A 24,137-nucleotide genomic window follows, 5' to 3' on the forward strand; every position below is an offset into this window, starting at 1 on the left:
CCAATAATACAAAATACGCCTAAATGTTTTGAAACGTTAGTTGTCACCTTGAGGCTTGATAGGGGGTCAAAATAAATCCCTGAAGGGAAGGCAATTTCGTTATTTGTTAGCTAGCTAGGTTACCAGGTAGCTTTTACCCCCTATCAAAGTGTGTCATGTAAAGATGTCCATATCAGGGGATCCTTTTCGCCCAGTGGATTAAAATGGATTGAATTGACATTTTTTGTCAATGATCTACACAAAATACTCGAACAATTGTAAAAATATATACAGTGAGGGGAAAAAAGTATTTGATCCCCTGCTGATTTTGTACGTTTGCCCACTGACAAAGACATGATCAGTCTATAATTTTAATGGTAGGTTTATTTGAACAGTGAGAGACAGAATATCAACAAAAAAAATACAGAAAAACGCATGTCAAAAATTGTATTAATTGATTTGCATTTTAATGAGGGAAATAAGTATTTGACCCCTCTGCAAAACATTACTTAGTACTTGGTGGTAAAACCCTTGTTGGCAATCAGAGGTCAGATGTTTCTTGTAGTTGGCCACCAGGTTTGCACACGTCTCAGGAGGGATTTTGTCCCACTCCTCTTTGCAGATCTTCTGCTAGTCATTAAGGTTTCGAACCTGACGTTTGGCAACTCGAACCTTCAGCTCCCTCCACAGATTTTCTATGGGATTAAGGTCTGGAGACTGGCTAGGCTACTCCAGGACCTTAATGTGCTTCTTCTTGAGCCACTCCTTTGTTGCTTTGGCCGTGTGTTTTGGGTCATTGTCATGCTGGAATACCCATCCACGACCCATTTTCAATGCCCTGGCTGAGAGAAGGAGGTTCTCACCCAAGATTTGACAGTAAATCGCTCCGTTCATCGTCCCTTTGATGCGGTGAAGTTGTCCTGTCCCCTTAGCAGAAAAACACCCCCAAAGCATAATGTTTCCACCTCCATGTTTGATGGTGGGGATGGTGTTCTTGGGGTCATAGGCAGCATTCCTCCTCCTCCAAACATGGCGAGTTGAGTTGATGCCAAAGAGCTCGATTTTGGTCTCATCTGACCACAACACTTTCACCCAGTTCTCCTCTGAATCATTCAGATGTTAATTGGCAAACTTCAGACGGGCCTGTATATGTGCTTTCTTGAGCAGGGTGACCTTGCGGGCGCTGCAGGATTTCAGTCCTTCACGGCGTAGTGTGTTACCAATTGTTTTCTTGGTGACTATGGTCCCAGCTGCCTTGAGATCATTGACAAGATCCTCCCGTGTAGTTCTGGGCTGATTCCTCACCGTTCTCATGATCATTGCAACTCCACGAGGTGAGATCTTGCATGGAGTCCCAGGCCGAGGGAGATTGACAGTTATTTTGTGTTTCTTCCATTTGCAAATAATCACACCAACTGTTGTCACCTTCTCACCAAGCTGCTTGGCGATGGTCTTGTAGCCCATTCCAGCCTTGTGTAGGTCTACAATCTTGTCCCTGACATCCTTGGAGAGCTCTTTGGTCTTGGCCATGGTGGAGAGTTTGGAATCTGATTGATTGATTGGTTCTGTGGACAGGTGTCTTTTATACAGGTAACAAGCTGAGATTAGGAGCACTCCCTTTAAGAGTGTGCTCCTAATCTCAGCCGTTACCTGTATAAAAGACACCTGGGAGCCAGAAATCTTTCTGATTGAGAGGGGTTCAATACGTATTTCCCTCATTAAAATGCAAATCAATTTATAACATTTTTGACATGCGTTTTTCTGGATTTTTTTGTTGTTATTCTGTCTCTCACTGTTCAAATAAACCTACCATTAAAATTATAGACTGATCATTTCTTTGTCAGTGGGCAAACGTACAAAATCTGCAGAGGATCAAATACTTTTTTCCCTCACTGTATATAATATGAAAAATAAAACATTAATATATCTTGATTAAATACAGTGGCTTGCGAAAGTATTCACCCCCCTTGGCATTATTTCCTATTTTGTTGCCTTACAACCTGGGATTAAAATTGATTTTTGGGGGGTTTGTATCATTTGATTTATACAACATGCCTACCACTTTTTTTGTGTGAAACAAACACGAAATAATACACAAAAACAGAACTTGAGCGTGCATAACTATTCACCCACCCCAAAGTCAATACTTTGTAGAGCCACCTTTTGCAGCAATTACAGCTGCAAGTATCTTGGGGTATGTCTCTATAAGCTTGGCACATCTAGCCACTGGGATTTTTGCCAATTCTTCAAGGCAAAACTGCTCCAGCTCCTTCAAGATGGATGGGTTCCGCTGGTGTACAGCAATCTTTAAGTCATACCACAGATTCTCAATTGGATTGAGGTCTGGGCTTTAACTAGGCCATTCCAAGACATTTAAATGTTTCCCCATAACCCTCCCGTTGTTTCCCCTTTAAACAACTCAAGTGTTGCTTTAGCAGTATGCTTAGGGTCATTGTCCTGCTGGAAGGTGAACCTCCGTCCCAGTCTCAAATCTCTGGAAGACTGAAACAGGTTTCCCTCAAGAACTTCCCTGTATTTAGCGCCATCCATCATTCCTTCAATTCTGACCAGTTTCCCAGTCGCTGCCGATGGAAAAACATCCCCACAGCATGATGGTGTTCTCGGGGTGATGAGAGGTGTTGGGTTTGCGCCAGACATAGCGTTTTCCTTGATGGCCAAAAAGCTCAATTTTAGTCTCATCTGACCAGAGTACCTTCTTCCATATGTTTGTGGAGTCTCCCACATGTTTTTTGGCCTACACCAAATGTGTTTGCTTATTTTTTTCTTTAAGCAATGGCTTTTTTCTGGCCACTCTTCCGTAAAGCCCAGCTCTGTGGAGTGTACGGCTTAAAGTGGTCCAATGGACAGATACTCCAGTCTCCGCTGTTGAGCTTTGCAGCTCCTTCAGGGTTGTCTTTGGTCTCTTTGTTGCCTCTGATTAATGCCCTCCTTGGCTGGTCCGTGAGTTTTGGTGGGCAGCATTCTCTTGGCAGGTTTGTTGTGGTGCCATATTCTTTCGAATTTTTGAATAATGCATTTAATGGTGCTCCGTGGGATGTTCAATGTTTCTGATATTTTTTTATAACCCAACCCTGATCTGTACTTCTCCACAACTTTGTCCCTGACCTGTTTGGAGAGCTCCATGGTCTTCATGGTGCCGCTTGATTGGTGGTGCCACTTGCTTAGTGGTGTTGCAGACTCTGGGGCCTTTCAGAACAGGTTTATATATACTGAGATCATGTGGCACGTAGTTTGCACACAAGTGGACTTTAACTAATTATTTGACTTCTGAAGGTAATTGGTTTCACCAGATCTTATTTAGAGGGTTCATAGCAAAGGGGGTGAATACAAATGCACCCACCACTTTTCCGTTATTTAATTTTTAGAATATTTTGAAAGTTTTATTTTTTTCACTTCACCAATTTAAATTACAGGTTGTAATGCAACAAAATAGGAAAAACTCCAAGTGGGATGAATACTTTTGCAAGGCACTGTAGGTATTCAACCCCCTGAGTCAATACATGTTAGAATCACCTTCGGCAACAATTACAGCTCTCTCAAAGAGCTTTCCACACCTGGATTGTGCAACATTTTTTAAATTATTTTTCAAAATTCTTCAAGCTCTGTCAAATCAAATCAAAAATCAAATGTGATTTGCCACATTCGCCTAATACAGCAGGAGTTGACCTTAGTGAAATGCTTACTTACAAGCCCTTAACCAACAATGCAGTTTTAAGAAAATAAAAGTGTTAAGCAAAAAATAAAAATAGCAAATAATTAAAGAGCAGCAGTAAAATAAAATAATAGTAAGGAGGCTATTTACAGGGGGTACCGGTACAGAGTCAATGTGCGGGGGCACCGGTTAGTCGAGGTAATTTAGGTAATATGTACATGTGGGTAGAGTTAAAGTGACTATGCATGGATAAGAGCATCTGCTAAATGACTAAAATGTAAATATAATAATAAACAGAGTAGCAGCAGCGCAAAAGAGGGGGTGGGGGTGTAATACAAATAGTCCGGGTAGCCATGATTAGCTGTTCAGGAGTCTTATGGCTTGGAGGTAGAAGCTGTTGAAGTCTTTTGGACCTAGACTTGGCGCTCCGGTACCACTTTCCGTGCGGTAGCAGAGAGAACAGTCTATGACTAGGGTGGATGGAGTCATTGACAATTTCTAGGGCCTTCTTCAAGACACAGCCTGGTATAGAGGTCCCGGATGGCAGGAAGCTTGGCCCCAGTGATGTACTGGGCCATACGCACTACCCTCTTGCGGTCGGCGGCAGAGCAGTTGCCATATCAGGTGGTGATGCAACCAGTCAGGATGCTCTCGATGGTGCAGCTGTAGAACTTTTTGAGGATCTGAGGACCCATGCCAAATCTTTTCAGTCACCTGAGGGGGAATAGGTTTTGTCGTGCCCTCTTCACAACTGTCTTGGTGTGTTTGGACCATGATATTTTGTTGGTGATGTGGACACCAAGGAACTTGAAGCTCTCAACCAGTTCCAATACAGCCCCGTCGATGAGAATGGGGGCGTGCTCAGTCCTCTTTTTGTTTAGTTTTTTCTGTAGTCCACAATCATCTCCTTTGTCTTGATCATGTTGAGGGAGAGGTTGTTATCCTGGCACCACACAGCCAGGTCTCTGACCTCCTCCCTATAGGCTGTCTCGTCGTTGTCGGTGATCAGGCCTACTTAATGACGGCGTTGGAGTCGTGCCTGGCCATGCAGTCATGGGTGAACAGGGAGTACAGGAGGGGACTGAGCATGCACCCCTGAGGGGCCCCCGTGTTGAGGATCAGCGTGGCAGATGTGTTGTTACCTACCCTTACCACCTGGGGGCGGCCCGTCAGGAAGTCCAGGATCCAGTTGCAGAGGGAGGTGTTTAGTCCCAGGGTCCTTAGCTTAGTGATGAGCTTTGAGGGCACTATAGTGTTGAACGCTGAGCTGTAGTCAATGAATAGCATTCTCACGTAGGTGTTCCTCTTGTCCAGGTGGGAAAGGGCAGTGTGGAGTGCAATAGAGATTGCATCATCTGTGGATCTGTTGGGGCGGTATGCAAATTGGAGTGTGTCTAGGGATTCTGGGATAATGGTGTTAATGTGAGCCATGACCAGCCTTTCAAAGCACTTCATGAATACAGACATGAGTGGTACAGGTCAGTAGTCATTTAGGCAGGTTATTTTAGTGTTCTTGGGCACAGGGATTATGTTGGTCTGCATGAAACATGTTGGTATTACAGACATGTTGAAAATGTCAGTGAAGAAACTTGCCAGTTGGTCAGTGCATGCTCGGAGTACACGTCCTGGTAATCCGTCTGGCCCTGCGGCCTTGTGAATGTTGACCTCCTTAAAAGTCTTAGTCACATCGGCTACGGAGAGCGTGATCACATAGTCATCCGGAACAGCTGATGCTCTCATGCATTTTTCAGTGTTGCTTGCCTCAAAGCGAGCATAGAAGTGATTTAGCTCATCTTGAAGGCTTGTGTCACTGGGCAGCTCGCACCTGTGCTTCCCTTTTGTAGTCTGTAATAGTTTTCAAGCCCTGCCACATCTGACGAGCTAACATTTGAATCTAGTTGGTTAGCTTTAGCTACCTGTTAGGGGTGTAACGATTCGTTTTAACAACGATTCGATTTGTATCATGATTCGTGGTTGTCGATAAGATTCAAGGACGATATTGGTTCATTTAGAACGATACGATCCGAAACGATTCAGTGACTTGAAATCGATTCAGTAACCTTTTAGCCAAAAATTCAACCAGTGTGACTGAAATAAATACCTGGATACTGGACAGTGCAGGTGAAGTTTCCTAGATTCCTGTTTCTTGTAAGGACCGCAATGGTGGCTTGATAATTTCTCGCTCGTCGGCTTCTCTGTCGTCCGCCATGCTATGTTTTGTTGTCTTTGCGCCTTTGCGCTGCTGCTGGCGCGGGGCGATGACGTCACGGATAGGCAGACTGAATCGAGTAATGTTTAAAGCCTTTATCATTAAAAGTGCTAAGAAAAAACATCCATATAAAGTCTGACGTGCTTAAATCCAATGGGTTATTTCCTAGTATCGATACAATCGATTTATTACATTTTGAAACGATGTTAGATTGATATATGTTGTCCAAAAGGCCAACTCGCCAAGCACAGATCGATGTAGTTGGATCATAGGAATATAAATCGATACATCGATGTAGTAGATGGATCGTTACACCCCTAATGCGGATGACTCAACACTATACACGTCAGCTACTACAGCGAGCAAAATCACTGCAACACTTAATAAAGAGTTGCAGTTAGTTTCGGAATGGGTGTCAAGTAATAAGTTAGTCCTAAATATTTCAAAAACTAAAAGCATTGAATTTGGGACAAATCATTCACTAAACAACTAAATATTGTAATAAATAAATGTGGAAATTGAGCAAGTTGAGGTGACTAAACTGCTTGGAGTAACCCTGGATTGTAAACTGTCATGGTCAAAACATGTTGATACAACAGCAGCTAACATGGGAAGAAGTCTGTCCATATTAAAGTGCTGCTCTGCTTTTAATAACACTATCAACAAGGCAGGTCCTACAGGCTCTAGTTTTGTCACACCGGGACTACTGTTCAGTCGTGTGGTCAGGTGCCACAAAGAGGGACCTCAGAAAATTACAATTGGCTCAGAACAGGGCAGCACAGCTGGCCCTTAAATGTACACAGAGCTAACATGAATAATATGCTTGTAAATCTCTCATGGCTCAAAGTGGAAGAGAGATTGCATTCATCACTACTTGTTTTTGTAAGAAGTGTTGACATGCACCAAGCTGTCTGTTTAAACTACTAGCACACAGCTCATACACCCATGCATACCACACAAGACATGCCACCAAAAGGTCTGTTCACAATCCCCAAATGAAGAACAGACTATGGGAGGCGCACAGTACTACATAGAGCCATGGCTACATGGAACTCTATTCCACATTAGGTAACTGATGCAAGCAGTAGAATCAGATTTGAAAAACAGATAGAAATCCACCTTAGTGGGGACTGTGAAGAGACACACACAGGCACATAAGACACTCACTCTACACACACGTACACATGGATGTTGTATTGTAAATATGTGACAGTGGAGTAGTGGCCTGAGGGAACACACTAAATGTATTGGGTAAAGTGTTATGAAATGTAATGTCATGTAACATTTGAAATGGTGTATATAACTGCCTTAATGTTGCTGGACCTCAGGAAGAGTAGCTGCTGCCTTGGCAGCAGCTAATGGGGATCCATAATACATACAAATACCAGGGACAGCACAGGAGAGGAAGCCCCATCCCAGCCACACATTCAAAGACTTTTACAACATCCCGTCCCTGGGCCCCCCACCTATTAACGCAAGACAAAAAGAGGCCCAGAAAAAGAGGAAGCTCGAAGACAGGATCTTAAACCAGCCTCGACTTCCTGCGTTACGGGCACTGAACAAAAGGCCGACCCCAAACGACATTTACATATGTATAGTAGTGATGGGGGGATTTTTTTTTGATAGTTACATATCGGGATATTATTTTTGATGATATCATAATTTTGACAATATCGCAATAGTATTTTTGCACTAGTTGGCTGTACCTGCACCAAAACTCCACAGTATTTCTTCTTAATAGTTTGTTCTCAATCTTCTTTTTAAAATAGGGAGACAATTTGTTTTCAGCAGTTTTATTTCCCTGACTGATCAAAACTCTTTTCTCATGTTCTCTCGTCTCTCTGCAGCAGACATATGGTGAGCGCTATGTTTGGAATGTCGAATTGCAATAACGTCACAGTATCGAATCGTGAGAATCGCAATACATACAGTGCCTTGCAAAAGTATTCATCCCCATTGGCGTTTTTCCTATTTTGTTGCATTACAACCTGTAATTTAAATGGATTTTTATTTGGATTTCATGTAATGGACATACACAAAATAGTCGAAATTGGTGAAGTGAAATGAAAAAAATTACTTGTTTCAATTTAAAAAAAAATTATTATAACAGAAAAGTATGCTAAGAAGCCCCTAAATAACATCTGGTGCAACCAATTACCTTCAGATGTCACATAATTAGTTAAATAAAGTCTACCTGTGTGCAATCTAAGTGTCACATGATCTGTCACATGATCTCAGTATATACACACACACACACACCTGTTCGGAAAGACCCCAGAGTCTGCAACACCACTAAGCAAGGGGCACCACCAAGCAAGCGGCACCACGTTTGGTGTTCGCCAAAAGGCATTTGGGAGACTCCCCAAACATATGGAAGAAGGTGCTCTGGTCAGATGAGACTAAAATTGAGCTTTTTGGCCATCAAGGAAAATGTCTGACGCAAACCCAACACCTCTCATCACCCAGAGAACACAATCCCCACAGTGAAGCATGGTGGTGGCAGCATCATGCTGTGGGGATGTTTTTCCATCGGCAGGGACTGGGAAACTGGTCAGAATTGAAGGAATGATGGATGGGGCTAAATATAGGGAAATTCTTGAGGGAAACCTGTTTCAGTCTTCCAGAGATTTGAGACTGGGACAGAGGTTTACCTTCCAGCAGGACAATGACCCTAAGCATACTGCTAAAGCAACACTCGAGTGGTTTAAGGGGAAACATTTATATGGCTTACAATGGCCTATTCAAAGCCCAGACCTCAATCCAATTGAGAATATGTGGTATGACTTAAAGTTTGCTGTACACCAGCGGAACCCATCCAACTTGAAGGAGCTGGAGCAGTTTTGCCTTGAAGAATGGGCAAAAATCCCAGTGGCTAGATGTGCCAAGCTTATAGAGACATACCACAAGAGACTTGCAGATGTAATTGCTGCAAAAGGTGGCTCTACAAAGTATTGACTTTGGGGTGGGTGAATAGTTATGCACACTCAAGTTCTGTTTTTTTGTCTTATTTCTTGTTTGTTTCACAGAAAAAATATATTTTTCATCTTCAAAGTGGTAGGCATGTTGTGTAAATCAAATGATACAAACTACCAAAAAAACTATTTTAATTCCAGGTTGTAAGGCAACAAAATAAGAAAAATGCCAAGGGGAGAGAATACTTTCGCAAGCCACTGCATTGTATCGGTACCAAAGTAATAATATCGTATTGTGAGGTCCCTGGCAATTCCTAGCCCTAATGTAAAGTGATAAGCCCACTCGCCACTGGCGGTGTGGAAAAATAAGTGACCATCGACTGCATGCAAATGTCCGCCTGGCTGCGCGCTCAACAGGGCATTGACGTTCTGCCAGGGTTCGATACACCACTCATGCCAGGGTTCGATACACCACTCAGGCCCAGAGAGAGGGCCAGACAGCGGAGTCACGGTCAGCCACGGTTCCATAGTCTCTGTTTCGGGAGGACTTTAAATAAACATAGGAACAGGAGATAAGATCTAACCGACGTGATAATGCAGGGCTTGTTCTCTTCCACGGTCCTAGGATTGGCATTCCGAGGCCAGCGATACCACAGACTTTAAGCTGGTCATTGTACTGTGCCCTAAGGCACATTAGAGGGTGATGAGAGATTACATTTAAATAGTTTTTATTGAATGCATGTATGTATGACATTGGGTTTATTGATCGCCCCGGTCCGCAGGGTGACCGTGATGCAGAGCAGATACAGGCTGGCTGATACAGCAGGGGCATTTGCCCTCCATATTCAGTGATCAGGACAGTGATTTTCGCCCCACTCCGGGCACTTTGCGACATTGACTCATCATGCTAGCTATCGGATGGGCACGTTCGTTGGCCAGCATTATCGAGTTGCAGAACAAAGCGCTACCATCCCACGATCATTCATTTAATTTGCCTTAAACTTACATTCTGCCCTTTAATCATCAATGTACATAGTGACTGTTTGTGAAGTTATGCTGCTATAGCTACTACCGAACAATGCAGAATGACTTTGCAAATGTTCTACTTGTAAGATCGATAATTTTTTCAACAAAGTAATGGATAATGTATTAAGCAATGGATGAGAGTCATAAAATTAGATTAAGCTAGATGTGGTCTATACTCACTCCATGCGTCACTTGCAGCAGTTTGCACTCTGTACATGTCTCTAGAGAAAAGGTGAAGAGGGGAGCATCTCCTCATCCTCACACCACACTTTTCCTTGGGGTCTCTTGCCTTCTTCCTCAGCATTCTGAGCTCCTCACTCAAGGACAACCCCCATCCCGTCACCTCTCATTCGTCTTGGCAACCACTGTGCTGACTGAAGTAGCACTGAGCTGCACTCATCCACTTAAAACAGAAGAGCCTACTGAGTGTTTTTGTATTATCTGATGGGAAAGCGGATTCTCTCGGGAAGCTCTGACACTATCACACAAAACGTAATCCTCCCTTTGTGTTTTGGGTATACAGAGATTAAACAGCTGCAGGGAGGGATTAAAACTATGGGGGGAACGGCACCATCTACTCTAGCATGTCTGGTAGGTAAACTGAGGTCTATTGGAGGCATGGTTCCATTACAATGGGTATATAAATAGGTGTATAAATTATACAAGAGCACTGGCATGTACCCCAGCATATGACAGGGTTGGGTTGTCTGGATAGGAGGGGAGACTCAGCATTTGCGTCGCCAAGGCCATCTGTCAACAGGGGCTCCCTGCTTGCATCCCCTAACAATGACTCGGCAGCCTCGATGGGGTCTGGTGGTGGCAAGTACACTGGGCTATTGAAGGAGGAGATGGGAGATTCTAGGAAATTAAAAAAGGGACGGTATTGTTGGTTGGCTCGGGTGTTGTCAACGCCCCTCTGTGGGGGACCAGGGAGGCGCTGCCAGGGGCCAGGTGAGAGGGGGCATGTGGGGACTAGGTGTGGACAAGCATAGGGAGGGTGGGATGAACAGCACACTTATTGAGCTATAAGAGTCTCTACTATTGCCTCAATAGGTATGTCTAGTCAGAGTGCTGTAAGTAACCAACCTCTAAAACAAAGGAGCTCGCCTCAGCTATGGTGATAGTAGTGAAATTGGAATTTGGCAGTCACCAGCTCACACGGAAGACATCCTCAAAAAAAGCAGACAAACTAAAAAGCTTGGTTTCAACACAGGAGGAAGAGATCAGGAAACCAACAAACAATATCCATAGCGTTCCACCATTAGGTCATGGCACAAACAATAAATGAGCTCCTTGTGAGGGGCAAGGCCCAGAGCCTTAGGAAGTGAGTCATGCATCCCATCTCACTCTCATCCCATCTAACTCTCAGCTCCCTCGGTCTCTTTGTTAGTCAGCAGCCCTCAGGGTGTCTCGGTTTCGGAGAGGCTCATGTCAACAACCTATTGTTCAGAATAAAATCTGATCTTGAGTGTTGGCTAGGTCATCCTAGTCTGGGACACTTGATTCTTCTGACTTCACTACAGCAGCATTGCATTACTCAGCCTTCCAGTGAGTCTAAAAAGTCACTACATTCTATAGGGATTTTACAAAGCTGGTAAAGAATTCACACATCTAAAGCACATGGCCTTTTCCTCTAATCACTTTTTGCATGCTAATGACTAGAGCTGGAAAACTTACCAGACTAAAGGCTGGTTTATACTATGTCTATCGACATGTCTGTATACAGTTGTCGCAGTGACATCAAGAACATTCTATTGTTGTCCGACATCAAAGTTGTCGTTGTTGTTATGAAAAAGTATAAAAACTAAAACGACAGGCTGCATGACATCAGCAGCTTGGTGGTCCAAAATAGCATAACTGGTGTATTTTAATACCAATAAACCCATCCGTTTAAAAATGAATTTAGTATATGTCAATCTAGCAAACCAGCAAACTAAAAGCAACTTTCTAAACTTTGTTTTGATTTGTTTCTAGCTTGTTAGCTAGCTAGCTAACGTTAAGTTAGCTGGATTGCCAGTTCAAATAATGTCCATTATCATATAGCTGACGTCTTAACTTTAGCTAATTTGTATTCATTATTACAGGAAAATAAACTCGCAACAACCTGAAAATGTTAGAACTTGGACACTGTCTCATTGGCCTAACGTTATATCCTAAATTGACTTTGGTGCAGGTCATGTTGTTCTTCACATTACCGTATCTGGTAAACACAAACAATGTCAAATAAAATCCAAGTTTATTTGTTACATGCACATGTTACAAAAAGGTGTAAATGGTACAGTGAAATGGTTACTTGCATAGTGGAGTATTTTGTTTAGACATGTACAGAGGCTTGCGAAAGTATTCTACCCCTTGGCATTTTTCCTATTTTGTTGCCTTACAACCTAGAATTAAAATGGATTTTTGGGGTGTTGTATCATTTGATTTACACAACATGCCTACCACTTTGAAGACACAAAATATTTTTTATCGTGAAACAAACAAGAAATAAGACCAAAAAAAAGAACTTGAGCGTGCATAACTATTCACCCCCCAAAGTCAACACTGTGTAAAGCCACCTTTTGCAGCAATTACATCTGCAAGTCTCTTGGGGTAGGTCTCTATAAGCTTGGCACATCTAGCCACTTGGATTTTTTCCCATTCTTCTTAAACCACTCGAGTGTTGCTTTAGCAGTATGCTTAGGGTCATTGTCCTGCTGGAAGGTGAACCTCAGTCCCAGTCTCAAATCTCTGGAAGACTGAAACAGGTTTCCCTCAAGAATTTCCCTGTATTTACCGCCATCCTTCAATTCTAACCAGTTTCCCAGTCCTTGGCAATAAAAAACATCCCCACAGCATGACGCTGCCACCACCATGCTTCACTGTAGGGATGGTGTTCTCAGGGTGATGAGGTGTTGGGTTTGCGCCAGACACAGCATTTTCCTTGATGGCCAAAAAGGTCAATTTTAATCTCATCTGACCAGAGCACCTTCTTCCATATGTTTGGGGAGTCTCCCACATGCCTTTTGGCGAACACCAAACGTGTTTGCTTATTTTTTTCTTTAAGCAATGGCTTTTTTTCTGGCCACTCTTCCGTAAAGCCCAGCTCTGGAGTGTACGGCTTAAAGTGGTCGTATGGACAGATACTCCAATCTCCGCTGAAGAGCTTTGCAGCTCCTTCAGGGTTATCTTTGGTCTCTTTGTTGCTTCTCTGATTAATGCCCTACTTGCCTGGTCCGTGAGTTTTGGTGGGCGGCCCTCTCTTGGCAGGTTTGTTGTGGTGCCATATTCTTTAAATTTTTTAATAATGGATTTAATGGTGCTCCGTGGGATGTTCAAAGTTTCTGATATTTTTTTTATAACCCATCTGTACTTCTCCACAACTTTGTCCCTGACCTGTTTGGAGAGCTCCTTGGTCTTCATGGTACCCCTTGCTTAGTGATGTCGCTGACTCTGGGGCCTTTCAGAACAGGTGTGTATTTATACAATGAGATCATGTGACAGATCATGTGACACTTAAAGTCCACCTGTGTGCAATCTAACTAATTATGTGACTTCTGAAGGTAATTGGTTGCACCAGATCTTATTTAGGGGCTTCATAGCAAAGGGGGTGAATTCATTTGCACGCACTACTTTTCTGTTATTTCTTTTTATTTTTTTCATTTCACTTCACCAATTTGGACTATTTTGTGTATGTCCATTACATGAAATCCAAATAAAAATCCATTTAAATTACAGGTTGTAATGCAACAAAATAGGAAAAACGCCAAGGGGGATGAACACTTTTGCAAGGCACTGTAGCAAGCTAGCTAGCTAAACAACTGACCATAATCCCAACTCATAACGTTACCACCCTGCATGAATCTACAGGTAGTAGGGGTGTAACGATCCATCTACTACATCGATGTATCGATTTATATTCCTATGATCCAACTACATCGATCTGTGCTCGGCGAGTTGGCCTTTTGGACAACATATATCAATCTAACATTGTTTTAAAATGTAATAAATCGATTGTATCGATACTAGGAAATAACCCATTGGATTTAAGCACGTCAGACTTTATATGGATGTTTTTTCTTAGCACTTTTAATGATAAAGGCTTTAAACATTACTCGATTCAGTCTGCCTATCCGTGACGTCATCGCCCGCGCCAGCAGCAGCGCAAAGGCGCAAAGACAACAAAACATAGCATGGCGGACGACAGAGGAGAAGCCGACGAGCGAGAAATTATCAAGCCACCATTGCGGTCCTTACAAGAAACAGGAATCTAGGAAACTTCACCTGCACTGTCCAGTATCCAGGTATTTATTTCAGTCACACTGGTTGAATTTTTGGCTAAAAGGTTACTGAATCGATTTCAAGTCACTGAATCGTTTCGGATCGTATCGTTCTAAATGAACCAATATCGTCCTTGAATCGTATCGACAACCACGAATCGTGATACAAATCGAATCGTTGTTAAAACGAATCGTTACACCCCTACTTTCTAGTAGTCTTAGATTGGAGATATGGCAAATAGGAGTAGCAATATCATCCGCTATTATCCTCAGTCATTTTCCATCCACATTTTCAGACCCCGGTGGCTTGTCATTGTTGATAGACAACAATATTTTTAAAATTTCTTCCACATTCACTTTAATGAATTCAAAATTACATTGCTTGTCTTTCATAATTTGATCAGTTATACTTGGATTTGTAGTGTCAGCGTTTGTTGCTGGCATGTCATGCCTAAGTTTGGTAATCTTGCCAATGAAAATATAATTAAAGTAATTGGCAATATCAGTTGGTTTTGTGATGAATGAGCCATCTGATTCAATGAATGATGGAGCTGAGTTTGCCTTTTTGCCCAAAATGTCATTTTAAGGTGCTCCAAAGCTTTTTTCTGTCATTCTTTGTAATTTATTTTTGTTTCATAGTATAGTAGTTTCTTATTTTTATTCAGTTTAATCACATGATTTCTCAATTTGCAGTACATTTGCCAATCGGTTGTACAGCCAGACTTATTTGCCATTCCTTTTGCCTCATCCCTCTCAACAATAACATTTTTCAATTCCTCATCAATCCACGGGGATTTAACAGTTTTTACAGTCATTTTCTTAATGGGTGCATTCTTATTAGTAACTGGAATAAGCAATTTCATAAATGTGTCAAGTGCAGCGTCTGGTTGCTCCTCATTACACACCACAGACCAACAAATATTCAACATAGGAATCACTACAAAACTTATTGTATGACCTCTTATTAGGCCCAGCATTTGGCACTTTGGTTTTCCTAGATATGGCTACTATATTGTGATCAATACATCCGATGGATTTGGATACTGCTTTAAAGCACATTTTTGCAGCAGATTATTTAATTCCTGTGCTGTTTTTAACTACACTGGTAGGTTGACTGATAACCAGAACCAGGTTGCAGGCACTAGTTACAGTTTGAAGCTTTTTCTTGAGTGGACAGCTTGATGAATGCCAGTCCAATATTTTAAATCACCCAGAAAATATACCTCTCTTTTGATATCACATACATTATCAAGCATTTCACACATGTTATCCTGCTATTGACTGTTAGCACTTGGTGGTCTATAGCAGATTCCCACCAGAATTGGCTTTAGGTGAGGCAGATGAACCTGTAGCCATATTACTTCAACAGTATTTAACATAAGATCCTCCCTAAGCTTTACAGGAATGTGGTTCTGAATATAAAGGGAAACACCTCCACCTTTTGGCATTTCTGTCTTTTCTGTAGATGTTATAATCATGTATTGCTACCACTGTATCATCAAAGGTATTATCTAAGTGAGTTTCAGAGATTGTCAGAATATGAATGGCATCTGTTACTAGCAAATTATTGATTTCATGAACCTTGTTTCTTAAGCTACATATGTTAACGTGGGCTATTTGTAGCACTTTTCTGGGATGCTTGATTGTTTTCATTGCTTTACTGAGAAGCTTAGCAGAAGTAGACATGCTCATGTTATTTCTGTTAGTGCAGGGTGAGCTGCACAGTGGACTTCCTACTAGGTCACACCGCCTCAGTGCTAACAGTATAACTCTGGTTCATAGGCACATAATTACTTCATTCAATAGCTGTAGGATCAGCAGAGGCATTCAGGGCATTTAGAGGGAAATAAATTAATTAAGTCTTCCAATGCCCCTGGGATAATGTACATTTGCTGAAGCATTATGACAATTTAGCGACACAATGGTAGGGATTAACTGAGCTGGGCTTGAGTCATTGATAATACATTGTCTCAATGCAGCCTTATAATGGTAATGCAGCCTCTGCTGGAACGTTCGATGCCACGATGGGTATTATGGGAGGGTATTATGGGGTGTTTGTTGGTGTCAAGCAGAGACCCAATCAGTTCTTTAAAATCTATATTCAGCTGTTCTGAGCTGCCCTTCATAATGTCATTGAATCCCACATGAACTATGATCGACTCAATTTCCTGATGCATGTTTTAAAATGTTTGGGATCAGGTTATTGATGTCCGGTACTCGTGCTCCTGGATAGCACAATGTTTTTGCTCCAGGGGGTGAGACATTTCTCACCATTGAACTGCCCAATACAATGGCCGGAGAAGGGGATGGAGAAATCCGCCCATTCCTACCCCTCACACAATTCGTTGACCCTTTCACGGGCCCACGAGAAGCAGGATAGCATACGCCCGCTACTCCCGGCGATAGGTCCAGATCTCCCGCAGCAGCCAGTGCCCCAGTGCCTCCCTGGAGTCAGGGACACTCCAGTCCGCTTAGCAGCTGATTGGAGCAATCCTCTTGATGTTCTCTGTCTACTCCACTACAAGATGGAGGAGGAGAAGCAGATGGAGATGGCTTCCTTGGCAGGCAAGTTCCAGGTAGCACAGGCTTTTTGGATAGGGACAGATGACAAGGCGGGGATACATCCATCAGGCCCGAGCGGCGACCAGCCACAGGAGTTGAGAACGAGAGAGTTCCAATTTGTGTTATCCCCATAAGTGCGCGCATAATTGAAATTTGCTAGCTAAGGATTGCCAGCTCATTCCTTTAATCCTCCGCAAGCAAACAATTGCCTCATTGGAACTCCGGATTGTCAATATTGTCCTGGACAAGCGCTTCTACAGCTCTGGAAACGTTTGTTAGCTATTCCAGGGGAAGTGGGCTCCATTGCAACCTTGCTAGCTAGCTGGCTAGTTGGTAGCAGGTGTTGACACAAACACTTATGAATAAAACTTTTGAAAAAACTGGCCCGAAACAGTAGCTCGATGCGCAGGATTTATCCGAGTTCGTGAGTGGTCGGGGGTGGGGTGCAGGCTATGAGCGTCCTGGGACACATAGCTGGAACAGGTTGGGTTGTGGGCCCTGAGAGACCCACCCGGTGGGACAGCTACCCACGTCACGGTATTGTCTCTGCACAGGAGGGATGCTTCCTGTGTTTGACCTTCTCCAGCTGATACGAGGACAGATTAATCAGTGTCTGTGTGTGAGAGAATACATGTTCTGTCAGATAAAGATACAAATCTGGTAGATTGTTTATAGAAATGAATAAACATGGGTGAACAACAGTTTAATTCAGAGATATTGTTATTCAGATGTCTTTCTCCATTGTGTATGCTGACCATAGCGGTCTGTCTCGTTTTGTTTACAGGAACCATTTGAGGATGGCTTCGCCAACGGGGATGAGCTGACACCGGCCGAGGAGGCCGCAGCCAAGGAGGCGGCCGAGCCTAAGGGAGCGGTCAAGTTCGGATGGATCAAAGGGGTGCTGGTGAGTGGTCAACCGACAGACTCTGTTGGACCTTTTGGATCTCCTGAGAGCTTTGTCCTCCTGGTTACCTTTTGTAATGTGACACAATGTGACGTTTCCCCATCAACATCCCTCTATTTCGATCTCCATCTCCCCCTCCCTTTAAATGTCTACACTTTCTGCCTTTTCTCTGTGACCCCTGCCTCTACCATTGCTACTGCATCATAAGCACTTCTCTTTTTAGTTCTGACATTGTAGGGAATGCAGTGTCCTCAAGTTATTCTTGAACACAATGTTCAATGGCATAGATGTAAATCCTGACTGTACGTGCATTTCAAGTCAGGATTTTGACCATAGTATATTTTTCTGCCCTCTCATTCAAAGTACAGAGAAATTCATTCAGGACCCCACAATCAAGCAAGGCCTCTTCAGTATTAAGTTCCCAGGTGGTAACTACGAATTATTTGGATTTCAGATATCAATATGCACATATCATTCGACTTAAGATTCCCTTGGCTGTCTAAGCGTATTTTATCAGATCCTATAGCAGTCAAAGAGGAACCTCAATAATTGAGATGTATGTGTGTGAGTCGATCACACTCTACTCAAGATTCTGTGCTACTAGCAAGAATTGCTTTGGTGATTAATCCTTCGAGGTCTGTACAGGCCATAGAATGTTTCTGAGAGTCTAGTGTAAGAATCTGGCAGGGTTGTATGAATTTGTCACACATTACATAAAGTATCCAAAATGTTAAGTATTTTTAACTACATTCATGACAACTAGTAGAAACAGTTTATTTAAAGCCATTTCCACTTTGTTTGAAGTTCTGACAGATGATGTGCAGCACACTTAGTTCTTTCTCAGAAAATCTGTTTCTTGTTACCCAGCTTGTATTTTGACATGTAAAAGCCTTCCTTCCTCTCCTTCCTCATCATCTGTGCTCTCTCACCCATCTGACTGTTTTAATAGCAGCAGGGCTGTGACGGTCATGGAATTTTGGATGACTGTTATTGGCCAGCCAAATGACCGCAGTCACTGTAATAGCCGTTAGAATAGCATGTGCTGCCATAGAAATAAAAAGAATAGAACGGGTTTCCCCATTCAAGTCAATGATGGCATAATGGGTGGACTGGCGGCCATTGCGAGTGTACCCATAGAAGCAAAGCAGGAAGTGTACCCATCAATTTGTGCTGCATTGTCTCATCAGATGGCGATGCTCATCCTGCAACCAATTTGTCTTGTAGGACGCAGAACTCGTATTCAAATTTAAATATTGAGCATCCAGCATTAAAAAATGAAAACATTAGTTCCTAAAAAGAAATGTATATCACTGCGCTCTCGTATGACTCTCCATTAAATAGGCAGAATAACGTGCTAGCTAAATTATTACAAACGTTGTGACAGGTAATAGTTTGTAATTGTGAGAAAATAAAAACAAACCAGATGGCTATCTCCTGCACAAATTCTGTGCAAGGACGTTGGTCGCCAGTGCAGTGACTTGATCCGCTGTGTAGCCAACTGTTGTAGCTAGCTAGCTTACTGACATAGCTAGCTAGCTAGTCAGCTAGCTCTTCCTTCACTGACATAAAAAGCTTGCTTAGCCTGTTTAAATTACCCTGAAGTTGTAGACATGCAGCCCCACAATTAAGAGTAACTGACTGTTATCAGAAATTGGTCTGTAGATCAGCATGTTTCTCCGCGATAGTATTGTTGGGTCAGCTGAGCACAGCAGCTGACTCGGGAAGCTACTGCAATGACTTGTGGTAGAAGAACAGCTGCTTCATGAAACATCATAATGTAAGCATTATCACTACTAGCTGCAGTAGCTTGATAGCTAGCATTTGTTGGAAGATTTAGCATTGTGTGTGCAGCACTAAGTAGGTAGCTGGTTGGTTAGCAGCATTGTTTCAGTCAAAGAAGATTTCAGTGACTGGCTCCACTGTTGCCAACAAATATGCTAGCTTTCGTGCCCATAGTAAAATTTCAGAAGTACTGCTCATTGAAGCACAATATTCCTTAGCTAGATGTAAAATGGGGTGACTCAGACTTCCACACCAAAAAAAAAAAAACATTTTATTGTTTCAGCTTAAATTATTTCAGGCAGTTCTGAAGCAGAAATGGGGTTCAGCAGATGATGTCACCTAGGTAATATTTTTCAATGTTGTGGCAGCCCATTGTAGCCGGACTATGTTTGATCCAAATCAAATCAAATTTTATTGGCCACATGCGCTGAATACAACAGGTGTAGACATTACAGTGAAATGCTTACTTACAGCCCTTAACCAACAATGCATTTATTTTTTAAATTAAAAAGTAAATTAAAACAACAAAGTGTTGAGAAAAAAAGAGCAGAAGTAAAATAAAATAACAGTAGGGGGGTACCAGTGCAGAGTCAATGTGTGGGGGCACCGGCTAGTTGAGGTAGTTGAGGTAATATGTACATGTGGGTAGAGTTAAAGTGACTATGCATAAATAATTAACAGAGTAGTAGCAGCGTAAAAAGATGGGGTGGGGGTGGGGGGGCAGTGCAAATAGTCCGGGTAGCCATGATTAGCTGTTCAGGAGTCTTATGGGTTGGGGGTAGAAGCTGTTGAGAAGTCTTTTGGACCTAGACTTGGCACTCCAGTACCGCTTGCCATGCGGTAGCAGAGAGAACAGTCTATGACTAGGGTGGCTGGAGTCTGACAATTTTCAGGACCTTCCTCTGACACCGCCTGGTATAGAGGTCCAGGATGGCAGGAAGCTTGGCCGTACGCACTACCCTCTGTAGTGCCTTGCGGTCGGAGGCCGAGCAGTTGCCATATCAGGCTGTGATGCAACCAGTCAGGATGCTCTCGATGGTGCAGCTGTATAACTTTTTGAGTATCTGAGGACCCATGCCAAATCTTTTCAGTCTACTGGGGGGGAATAGGCTTTGTTGTGCCCTCTTCACGACTGTCTTGGTGTGTTTGGACCACGATAGTTTGTTGGTGATGTGGACACCAAGGAACTTGAAGCTCTCAACCTGTTCCACTACAGCCCTGTCGATGAGAATGGGGGCGTGCTCAGTCCTCTTTTTTTTCCCCTGTAGTCCACAATCTTCTCCTTTGTCTTGGTCACATTGAGGGAGAAGTTGTTATCCTGGCACCACACGGCCAGGTCTCTGACCACCTCCCTATAGGTTGTCTCATCGTTGTCGGTGATCAGGCCTACCACTGTTGTGTCGTCGGCAAACTTAATGATGGTGTTGGAATCGTGCCTGGCCATGCAGTCATGGGTGAACAGGGAGTACAGGAGGGGACTGAGCACGCACCCCTGAGGGGCCCCGTGTTGAGGATCAGTGTGGGAGATGTGTTGTTACGTACCTGGGGGCGGCCCGTCAGGAAGTCGAGGATCCAGTTGCAGAGGGAGGTGTTTAGTCCCAGGATCCTTAGCTTAGTGATGAGCTTTGAGGGCACTATGGTGTTGAATGCTGAGCTGTAGTCAATGAATAGCATTATCACGTAGGTGTTCCTCTTGTCCAGGTGGGAAAGGGCAGTGTGGAATGCAATAGAGATTGCATCATCTGTGGATCTGTTGGGGCGGTATTCAAATTGGAGTGGGTCTAAGGTTTCTGGGATAATGGTGTTGATGTGAGCCATGACCAGCCTTTCAGAGCACTTCATGGCTACAGATGTCAGTGCTACGGGTCGGTATTCACTTAGGCAGGTTATCTTAGTGTCCTTGGGCACGGGGACTATGGTGGTCTGCTTGAAACATGTTGGTATTACAGACTCCGTCAGGGACATGTTCAAAATGTCAGCACATGCTCGGAGTACTCATCCTGGTAATCCGTCTGGCCCTGCGGCCTTGTGAATGTTGACCTGCTTAAAAGTCTTACTCACATTAGCTACAGAGAGCGTGATCACATAGTCATCCGGAACAGCTGGTGCTCTCATGCATGCTTCAGTGTTGCTTGCCTCAAAGCGAGCATAGAAGTTGTTTAGCTCGTCTGGAAGTCTTGTGTCACTGGGCAGCTCTCGGCTGTGCTTCCCTTTGTAGTCTGTAATAGTTTTCATGCCCTGCCACATCCGACGAGCGTCAGAGCCGTTGTAGTACGATTCAATCTTAGTCCTGTACTGACTCTTTGCCTGTTTGATGGTTCGTCAGAGGGCATAGTGGGATTTCTTATAAGCGTCCGGGTTAGAGTCCCGCTCCTTGAAAGCGGCAGCTCTACCCTTTAGCTCAGTGCGGATGTTGCCTGTAATCCATGGCTTCTGGTTGGGGTATGTACGTACGGTCACTGTGGGGACGACGTCATCGATGCACTTATTGATGAAGCCAGTGACTGATGTGGTGTACTCCTCAATGCTATCTGAAGAATCCCGGAACATGTTCCAGTCTGTGCTAGCAAAACAGTCCTGTAGCTTAGCATCTGCGTCATCTGACCACTTTTTTGTTAACCGAGTCACTGGTGCTTCCTGCTTTAGTTTTTGCTTATAAGCAGGAATCAGGAGGATAGAGTTATGGTCAGATTTGCCAAATGGAGGGCGAGGGAGAGCTTTGTATGCGTCTCTGTGTGTGGAGTAAAGGTGGTCTAGAGTTTTTTTTTTTTTTTCCTCTGGTTGCACATTTAACATGCAGGTAGAAATTAGGTTTACAGATTTAAATTTCCCTGCATTAAAGTCCCCGGCCACTAGGAGCTCTGCCTCTGGATGAGCGTTTTCCTGTTCACTTATGGCCTTATACAGCTCATTTAGTGCAATCTTAATGCCAGCATTGGTTTGTGGTGGTAAATAGACAGCTATGAAAAATATAGATAAACTCTCTTGGTAAATAGGGTGGTCTACAGCTTATCATAAGATACTCTAACCTTGAGACTTCCTTAGTATTTTATTTTGTGCACCAGCTGTTGTTTACAAATATACACAGACTGCTACCCCTTGTCTTACCGGAGTCTGCCGTTCTATCCTGCCAATGTAGCGTATAGCCCGCTAGCTGTATGTTGTCCATGTCGTTGTTCAGCCATGACTCGGTGAAACATAATATATTACAGTTTTTAATGTCCCGTTGGTAGGATAACCGTAATCTTAGGTCATCTATCCCATTATCCTTTGCGAGGTACGAGACAGATCAGTGCAGGTGGAATCGACGCGCTATCTGATGTAAGACAGTGTATGTGCTATGATTTGTTGATTCAACTCAACTGACAGGACAAAAAATACATTCCATTGCATGAGCCACATCAGTTAACATAATTTGAATGAACATTTTACATTGCCATGGAAATTATTGCGTCACAATACCAGGCAGCCACTGCGAGTGTACCCATGAGTTTACCAGTCAAATTGCCAGGGTTAGAAGTTCCAAGCACATTCTATTCATTATATTTCTATGTGTGCTGCTGCTACAGGGAAGAGGGGGTGTTGCCTAGGCAACCGAAGACTCGTTTGCTACAACACCTTAATTGTTTCAGCAAGGAGCAACAAAGTTTCATCAATTTAGGAGTCCATGTTACTGCAAAAACGAACTCAACCATACGAATGCCCGGCTGTCCTGTCTTCAGTCAGCAGTTTGTTCCACAATTTAAAAAATTAATACAATTACGGTTATGACTGTTATTTTACTTTCATGACAATCTTCATCCATAACTGTCGGTTACAAGGTAATTGTGCCAGCCCTACATTTATTCTTTATTCCACATTCTGACTAGAGAAAAGATTCCTGGTGGGTATGATACTAATCAATGAGTTTATGATACTACTCAATGACAAGATATTTGCACTGAAATTGATAAAATGTGGTAGATACTGATGAATTTTCTTAGAGGTTGACAGTGATTTGATTTTAGATTAGGCTGGTTATTAAATGTTCAATTTTCCTTACATCAGCCTTGGCCAGGTTTTCAAATGTTATCTTTTAAAGACAAGGGCTAGTCGGGCAGCCAACATTTCTTTTCACGTCATAGCAAAATTGTATATTCTGTATTTCATTGTTGTCCAAAGAGTTTTCCAATTTATATTAGGACTTAAATCACTGTTTGAACCTTTCTTCTAACCTTAAGTTGCAATCTTGGTGCTCGTAGCAATTTTTAAGACAAGTCGGTGAAACTGCTACTTTCACTACGTTTGGAATTGTGCCATTAACATTCATTCAGGCCAAATTGTGATTGAATCCTGCATCAGGTCTTGGACATCTAGTGGATTCCCACCAGCAATGTTCCAAGGCCAGGTTATTGGAAAGCACTTTGTTGGGTGAAGTGTTCCCATTACCAGACATGCATCCTAACTGCCACCCCTTCCTTTGTGCAGGTGCGCTGCATGTTGAACATTTGGGGCGTGATGCTCTTCATCCGCATGTCATGGATCGTGGGCCAGGCGGGAATTGGTAAGACTACACCATGGAGTAGATCTTGGAGTTCATGTGAATTACTGTTTTAATTCACACACAACGTCACCCCGAACCCCCAGCCAACCGACCAAACCACCCCTCTTTCTCCCATCACCTTTCGACCATTTTACCATCCAGATGCGAAATGCTGCCTCACGGCAACCCATGCAGGCAACTGTCACGCACTAGCTTGTTTTTGTAGCGGTGCCCGCTACGATTCACAGGCCATCTAACCCTAACCCATGTGTGAATACCAGGAGAGGTAGAGCGAGTGAGAGAGAAAGA

The 24,137-nt window shown here is 43.1% G+C and overlaps 1 protein-coding gene across 2 annotated transcripts in view; it reads left to right on the forward strand.

The window, feature by feature from the left end:
• LOC121541403 (solute carrier family 12 member 2-like) overlaps nt 1–24,137 on the forward strand; it is a 107,578-nt gene that overhangs the window by 37,875 nt on the left and 45,566 nt on the right. For both annotated transcript variants that reach the window (XM_041850389.2, XM_041850390.2), the window contains exons 2-3: nt 17,405–17,524; nt 23,774–23,849. In XM_041850389.2, coding sequence (XP_041706323.2) covers nt 17,405–17,524; nt 23,774–23,849 — 196 coding nt within the window. The remainder of the gene's footprint in view (nt 1–17,404; nt 17,525–23,773; nt 23,850–24,137) is intronic.

Source organism: Coregonus clupeaformis, chromosome 27 (genome assembly GCF_020615455.1).
Source record: "Coregonus clupeaformis isolate EN_2021a chromosome 27, ASM2061545v1, whole genome shotgun sequence".
NCBI lineage: Eukaryota > Metazoa > Chordata > Actinopteri > Salmoniformes > Salmonidae > Coregonus > Coregonus clupeaformis.